At 42.3% G+C, this 8,730-nt stretch overlaps 1 protein-coding gene across 1 annotated transcript in view; it reads right to left on the reverse strand.

The window, feature by feature from the left end:
* Positions 1–5,414: 5,414 nt before the first annotated feature.
* Positions 5,415–8,730, reverse strand: part of abtb1 (ankyrin repeat and BTB (POZ) domain containing 1) — a 16,723-nt gene continuing 13,407 nt past the window's right edge. Inside the window, exon 13 of the mRNA XM_062998780.1 lies at positions 5,415–8,728. Coding sequence (XP_062854850.1) covers positions 8,522–8,728 — 207 coding nt within the window. The 3' untranslated portion in view covers positions 5,415–8,521. The remainder of the gene's footprint in view (positions 8,729–8,730) is intronic.

The following is an 8,730-nucleotide window of genomic DNA, read 5'->3' on the forward strand; positions in this document are numbered from 1 at the left end:
AATGAAGAACACACACTGGACAGGACGCCACACACACTCACCCATTTACCCACTTACACCCTGGAGCAATTTTACTCAGCCAGTTTACCCAGTTTACATTTTGGGTGGGGTGGTGAGAGGAAACTGGTGTACATAAAGAAAACCCATATAAGGAAATGGGAGAACATGCAAATCTCTAACTAGACCATTACTGGTGAGGATAGAACCAAGGTTCAGAGGACCCATGTTGCTGTGCAGCATCTACTTTACCTGCTCGTCTCACACACTGTTTATGTGCTGAATCATGACTCAGGTCTGACACACACACACACACACACACACACACACACAAACACACACACACACACCAGTTGCCATGGAGATCTTCTCGCTCCTGTTGCCTAGAGAAACACTGAAAACAGTATCACAGCTTGCATCAGTCTGCACAAGTAACAGCACCGGTGTGTGTGTGTGTGTGTGTGTTACATGTTTATTAAGTATGGATGGGGAGGCCAAAAGTATGTGGACACCTCACCATGAGTTGAGAGTTTGATTCCCAGCTCTGCTATGCAGCCACTGTTGGGCCCTTGAGCAAGGCCCTTAACCCTGTCTGCTCCACGGACGCTGTACAATGGCTGACCCTGCACTCTGACCCCAGCTTCTAAACAAACTGAGATACATGAAGAAAGAATTTTGTTGTATTGAACACGTGTATCTGTATATAAATTATTCCAAATAAACGCGTTCTATTCTATGTTCCAAAACCACAGACCAACAATCATGGAAAGGCTTTCTAGTAAGACCTTACACATAAATATTTGGAGTGTGTCTGGGGGAATTTGCAGAGATGTTCACAAGTCACAAAATACAAGTCCGAGTCAATATAATCTACACAAAACATATATTGTAAATGCAGCATAGAAATAAAAAAATAATCTGTAAATTCAGATAAAAACAACAGATTAGCGAGTGTATTTAACCGTTTTACTTCATGCCTTTACTTTCCTAGTTACCAGTTAAAAGCTTCAACTGATACGTTTTGTTTTCATTACAGAACAAAAGCGCTCGATAAATCACGGCACAGCGGCCAAAATCCCAAACACAGCAAAAACAATCATAACCGCTGCTTACCTTAGCTTCTGTTCTTCCAGATGCTATTACATTTATAAGCGTGCGTCCCATTAGGAACAGAATCCGTTATTTTGTAAATGTGCTTATAATTAAAAACCTCCAAACTTTTCCCGGTGGTGAAGTAAAACAGGAAGTGGTTAGAAAGCCGATCGAGCGTTTCATTACCGCGTCATCTGTGTGACGCAAACCGAATAAATGCAAATAACAGCATTTCTTACTAACAATTACAATCAGAAGCTCTGATTGGTTCAGAAAGCGGCTTTCAACCATCAGCACCGATTCTGTAGGAGCGTTCCATTCACCCCGGCTGTTCCTGTGAAGTGCACTACGTAGGGTATTCCACCATTTTAAGTGAGATTCCGATCCAAAGGTAACGAGAATGTTCAAATGAAGTGAACTTCAGACTGTGTAGGGAGTAGGGAGCGACGCTTCATCACTACACCGGAAGCTGCTGGAACATTTACACATTGTGTGTGTTGTGCTCACAAGTCAGCCGGAGCGTTATTATTATTATTATTATTATTATTATTATTAGAGAGCAGAAAACGACACAATCAGAATGATGTTAGATCATATATACAGTGTATCACAAAAGTGAGTACACCCCTCACATTTTTGCAAATATTTTATTATATCTTTTCATGGGACAACACTATAGACATGAAACTTGGATATAACTTAGAGTAGTCAGTGTACAGCTTGTATAGCAGTGTAGATTTACTGTCTTCTGAAAATAACTCAACACACAGCCATTAATGTCTAAATAGCTGGCAACATAAGTGAGTACACCCCACAGTGAACATGTCCAAATTGTGCCCAAAGTGTCAATATTTTGTGTGACCACCATTATTATCCAGCACTGCCTTAACCCTCCTGGGCATGGAATTCACCAGAGCTGCACAGGTTGCTACTGGAATCCTCTTCCACTCCTCCATGATGACATCACGGAGCTGGTGGATGTTAGACACCTTGAACTCCTCCACCTTCCACTTGAGGATGCGCCACAGGTGCTCAATTGGGTTTAGTCCATCACCTTTACCTTCAGCTTCCTCAGCAAGGCAGTTGTCATCTTGGAGGTTGTGTTTGGGGTCGTTATCCTGTTGGAAAACTGCCATGAGGCCCAGTTTTCGAAGGGAGGGGATCATGCTCTGTTTCAGAATGTCACAGTACATGTTGGAATTCATGTTTCCCTCAATGAACTGCAGCTCCCCAGTGCCAGCAACACTCATGCAGCCCAAGACCATGATGCTACCACCACCATGCTTGACTGTAGGCAAGATACAGTTGTCTTGGTACTTCTCACCAGGGCGCCGCCACACATGCTGGACACCATCTGAGCCAAACAAGTTTATCTTGGTCTTGTCAGACCACAGGGCATTCCAGTAATCCATGTTCTTGGACTGCTTGTCTTCAGCAAACTGTTTGCTGGCTTTCTTGTGCGTCAGCTTCCTTCTGGGATGACGACCATGCAGACCGAGTTGATGCAGTGTGCGGCGTATGGTCTGAGCACTGACAGGCTGACCTCCCACGTCTTCAACCTCTGCAGCAATGCTGGCAGCACTCGTGTGTCTATTTTTTAAAGCCAACCTCTGGATATGACGCCGAACACGTGGACTCAACTTCTTTGGTCGACTCTGGCGAAGCCTGTTCCGAGTGGAACCTGTCCTGGAAAACCGCTGTATGACCTTGGCCACCATGCTGTAGCTCAGTTTCAGGGTGTTAGCAATCTTCTTATAGCCCAGGCCATCTTTGTGGAGAGCAACAATTCTATTTCTCACATCCTCAGAGAGTTCTTTGCCATGAGGTGCCATGTTGAATATCCAGTGGCCAGTATGAGAGAATTGTACCCAAAACACCAAATTTAACAGCCCTGCTCCCCATTTACACCTGGGACCTTGACACATGACACCAGGGAGGGACAACGACACATTTGGGCACAATTTGGACATGTTCACTGTGGGGTGTACTCACTTATGTTGCCAGCTATTTAGACATTAATGGCTGTGTGTTGAGTTATTTTCAGAAGACAGTAAATCTACACTGCTATACAAGCTGTACACTGACTACTCTATGTTATATCCAAGTTTCATGTCTATAGTGTCGTCCCGTGAAAAGATATAATGAAATATTTGCAGAAATGTGAGGGGTGTACTCACTTTTGTGATACACTGTATATATAATTATCACATGTAACTAATGCTGCTGACTTTTGAGTCATTTGAAACGAGTCGGACCCGAGTCCCTGTCTCTGGGAATTTGTGCCCATTTAATAAAAAGAACACTCTAGTTTTATTTGAGCTCAAGTAAATAAATATTTAGCTATTTAGTCTGTCTGTCTGTCTATCTGCCTGTCTGTCTGTCTTTGTGTATATCTGTATGTGTCCGTCTTTCTTTCTATCTGTCTGTCTGTCTTTCTGACTGTGTCTGTCTATCTCGGTCTGTCAGTTTGTCTGTCTGTTTCTGTAAAACCCTAACCTTGTGTCTGTCTCTGACTGTCCGTATGTCTGTATCTGTGTCCGTTTTTCTTTCTATCTGTCAGTCTTTCTAACTGTGTCTGTCTGTGTTTGTCTATCTCAGTCTGTCTGGTAGTCTTTGTGTCTGTCTGTATTCGTGTCCGTCTTATTATCTCTTGGTCCCCTGTCTGTCTGGTCTGTTTTTGTCTTTGTTTGTCTGTTCACAATGTTTTAGTATTTGACATAAAGGCATAAACCTGAAGTAACTTATTAATTATTTTTTAGAAGAAACTGAAAATAAAAGCAAAATAAGATTAAAATGTTCCAAATTTTAACGTTTCACTGTAATCGTCGGTACAGTGGTGTGTGTGTGTGCTGCCCCCTGGTGGACGATGTGTTGTAGTGCGCTTGCACTGTCTCTGAGGGGAATCATAATAGCGAACTTTAATAGTTCTTTATTTACATTCACACCTGTGATAAAGTTTCCTGTATAATTCAGTCACATTATGATCTTAACAACAGTAAATTATAATAAAACACAACTGTAATATTATTTATCAATATTATTGTGTTACAACCACATCATACAAGTTCAACACTTCCTAGCTTCGCATTTTAGCTTAGCTTAGATGCTAGCATCACTACGTTTGTATTCTGGGCCATAAAACGTAAAATCTAAGTTATTTAACTCTACAGCACTTTGATAATGTGACAGTTAATTTGAAAACAGTGGCGGCTACTATATGCTTAATGTAGCGCGATCCTGAGTAGAACGACGCGAGATGATTTGAACATGTTAAAATTAATTAATGATTCATTTCGATTGCTTCTATAAGGCGTCGCTAAAGCGGATCATCCAACCACATATTTGATTTGGTACAGTTTTTACACCGGATGCCCTTCCTCATACAACCCTTCTATTTATCCAGGCGTAGGACCTGCACTGAGAGCGCACTGATGTTGGTTCATGTCACACTATGCACCTTCTGTATGTGAGCCCAGCCTGGGATTCGAACCCTCAGAACTCAGGCAGAACATACGCCACACCCACTCACTAACATGCCACACAGAACAGAGCACAATTTTAAACGTATAGATTATTTATTTCTGTTGTTTTTAATTAATATAATGGAATATGGATATATTAAAATAATAACATAAGGAATTAAAATCCAGCTCATGGTGGGATCCACATATTTTTCGCCACATTTCTTGTTTATGTACTTTGGTTTGTATTTTTTCATGTGACAAACAACAATAGTAAACCTTAAACTCACCAGTTGTAGCCTAGCGGTTAAGAAACTGGACTACTATAGTGACAATAAAGTTCTACTACTACTACTACTACTAATCAGAGAGTTGCTGGTTCAAGCCCCACCACTGCCAGGTTACTGCTGTTGGACCCTTGAGCAAGGCCCTTAATTCTCAATTACTCAGTGTATACTGCCACAGTTCTGTGAGTCACTTTGAATAAAAGCATCTGCTAAATGCTAAAAAAAATTATTTCCATTGTCTGTTTCACCACTTTATCCTGGTCAGGGTCACAGTGGTTCCCATTCATTGGGTGAAAGGCAGGAGACAGCCTGGACAGGTCCAGTCCATCACACACACACACACACACACAGTAATTTCTAGTATCTCCAGTTGTCCTGACTAAACGTCTTTGTACTGTGGGAGGAAACCGGAGCTCCCGGAGGAAACCCACACAGACACGGGGAGAACATACAAACCCAGAAAATCAGGGAATTTAACTTCTTTGAAGTGGCGCCATCATGCAAAACAATAAATACTGATTCTGAGTGTGTAGTCTTTCCCCAGGATCTTCCATCATTTTACAAACACAAACCCAGACATATTTTATGACCTTTATTTATTGATTTATTTATATGCACCGTGTTACACACACACCCTGATTCTACAGAACACAGATGAGTGTAAATGTAACTGCCATCAAGAAATGTGTGAGTTCTGTAACAGCTCTGGATCAAATCTGCACCTTTCAGCCTCCACACACGGAGAACCACATTCACGTTAATCCTAAATGCTGCCGCCTCAATCGGCTCGACCAAAACTGAACGAGCAGGTCATCGGGTCAGCACGTGTTACGGCTCAGAGCTTTGCTTTAGTTTTCACTGCTGCTACGAAGCTGATCACGTGCAGTTAAATTACTCGTCCTTATTACAGACAGATTATAGGTACGGGTCTAGTCCAAGTGAACGCCTAATAACACCCCGCTGATAGTACAGATCAAAAACTGCATCCAAAAAACATGAGATTCAAATGTTCAGAATTTAAAAAGGACTTAAACTTTAAGAGTTATGACACTTGAACACCTGATCACACTTGTGAGATGATCAAACCTTAAATCAGCTAAATCAGGGGTGGTGGGAGCAGGGGAACTACCTAAATAAAAGCTCTACCTTTATTTACTCAAAGTTACCATTATTTTCTCCTCGGGTGGTGCAGCGCTCTAACACACTAACCCACAAGCACTGAGATCGAATCTCAGCTGTGCTATTGACCAACTGGGTGCCCACACAGGCACAGTGTCCAAGAGAAAAGGATGGTCAAATGGGTTCATCAATGCAATTCCTAATGCAATTGTGACCCCTGCTGGCTGGTTGAGGTGCTGCACTGCAGGAGAGATTCTATATACATGATCCAAACGACCCGAACTCTAGCAAGTGAAAAGAAGTGGTCAGGGAGGGCACACGTCAGATGTTTGGTGTCTCCCCTCAGTTAGGACGGGGTTCTGCAGTTGCAGAGGGAGTTACCACTGGGGAACTGGACATGACTAGGATTAAAAAATTTAAAGTAAAATAGCAAAAGGCTTTTACATCTAGAACTTTAGTGAGCTTGAAATGGGCCAATTCTCCTCTGACCTACAGCTGGAAAGAATAATCCCATCCCTCGAACCCAGGACAGCGTGTCGCCTTAAGCACCTCACACGAAGCCAAACTGGAGGCTGAAAACGGTATTTTTACCTCTTTTACCTCTTAGCAAAATTAAACTTAATTAACTAAAGAAAGCTTTTAAATGTATTAGCTGAGACAGATCAAATACTTCATTAAACATCCTGACCGAGGAGAGACACCGAATATTACTCACTTCCTCCGACATACCTGCAGTCCCCGACCACTTCTTTTCACCTGTCAAAGGCGGGGACACACAGAGAGCCGCATCATGTATAGAGAATCTAAATCACGGGTCACGATTCCTTTTTTCCAATAAAAATCATGCAAAATATTATTTAGGACAGAATTATTTCTTTATAATGAAAACAAAACAAACTGAAAGCATTTTTAAATAAAAGCACTAAAGTAAAACATAAATAATAAAGCACCAGACGAACACGTCACTAATAAACGACTGTTCTGTATCACGCAGCTCCGTTACTGATGGATTTAAATATTTCTGACGCAAAATCTCTCCACGTTCGTTTCTATTCACCTTTAAACACACGAGAACTCAGACGAGCTTCTTTAAACATTTTGAGACTCTCAGCAAACTGAACCACACCCACCGTGTACGTGACCTCGTCATTCAGATTCACACAATTATTCTTATTTTAGTTCTCATGTTCTATCACAGCTCCATCCTGGTCAGGTACGTGGTGGGTCTGGTCCTCAATGCAGCAAAACTCCATTGTTTGTACAGCTAATCAGGGCTGAACGTAAACGCCCGACCGGCAGATAGCACCGCTGCAGACTGGAACCCTGAATCCCAGCAGTAATGGACTCGCGTGATTTACCACTGCGCCCCCCGATATCACAAACTAAACCATCAAAACTAGAACAAACCCCCTCAAAACAGCCACGTCTAGTTTAAACATAATTCAGGTTATAAACTTGTAAACAAAACTCATCTAATAATAATAAACTGCAGCAGGTCTCAGCGTCTCGCCTCACTGAATCTCTCTCATTCTCCAAACTGAGAATCTAAACTAAACTCAAAGCTTTTCCTCACGGAGCTGCACGTTCACTACTGTGTTCATGAGCTGCTGTGTGTGTGTGATGCTATAAGTGCTTATAAGCGCTGGTGAGATATTACAGATGATACCACACAGCACACTGAGCATATAGATTCATTCTATATCTAACCTCACATTACAGAGCGGAAAGCACTACAGCTAACATCTGTCTGTCTGGATCTGTCTGTGTGTCTGTCTTTCTTTCTATCTAATTGTCTGTCAGTCTGTGTCTTTCTTATTATCTGTCTGTCTTTCTTTGTATATTTCTATCGGTCTGTCTCAGTCTGTGTCTGTATGTGTGTCCATCTTTCTTATTATCTGTCTTTCTTTCTGTCTGTGTCTGTTTTTGTCTGTATGTCTGTATTTGTTTTTCTTTCTATGCGTCTGTCTTTCTGACTGCGTCTGTCTGTGTTTGTCTATTTCAATCTGTCTGGCTGTATTTGTGTCCGTCTTTCTTATAATCTGTCTGTCTGTGTCTGTTTTCTTTCGATCTGTTAATCTTTCTGTCTGTGTTTCAGTGTGTGTCTCTGTCTGTCTGTCTATCTGCCTGTCTGTCTGTCTTTCTGTCTATCTCAGTCTGTCTGTCTGTCTCTGTGTCTGTCTTACTTATTATCTCTTGGTCTTCCTGTCTGTCTGGTCTGTTTTTGTCTGTATCTGTCTGTGTTTGTGTGTCCGTCTTTCTTTCTATCTCACTGTCTATCTTTCTGTCTGTGTTTGTCTGTGCCTGTATGTCTGTCTTTCTGTCTATCTCAGTCTGTCTGTCTTTGTTTATGTAAAACCCTAACCTTGTGTCTAATCTCTGTGTCTGTCTCTTGACTCAGTGTGTCTGTGTGTATTTGTCTGTGTCTCAGTGTGTCTGTCTGTCTTTGTTTATGTAAAACTGTATCTGTCTGTGTCTCAGTGTGTCTGTCTGTATCTGTCTGTGTCTCAGTGTGTCTGTCTGTATCTGTCTGTGTCTCAGTGTGTCTGTATGTGTCTGTGTGTGTCTCTAACAGTCCAGGCCGATGTGGTTGAGTAGGAGTTCTAATGCGTGCAGTTTCTGTTCGGCCTCCTCGATGGCGCTGTAGGTCTGAACGTCGCTGCTGATGTGGTACCGGATGTCGTCCACCAGAGGGATGGAGTCCGTCTCCTGCCGCGCCGCCACGCTCGCCGCGTCCTCCCGGATCAGCTCGCCGAACTCCACCCTGTCCACCAGCT

Source organism: Trichomycterus rosablanca, chromosome 7 (assembly GCF_030014385.1).
Source record: "Trichomycterus rosablanca isolate fTriRos1 chromosome 7, fTriRos1.hap1, whole genome shotgun sequence".
NCBI classification, from domain to species: Eukaryota; Metazoa; Chordata; class Actinopteri; order Siluriformes; family Trichomycteridae; genus Trichomycterus; species Trichomycterus rosablanca.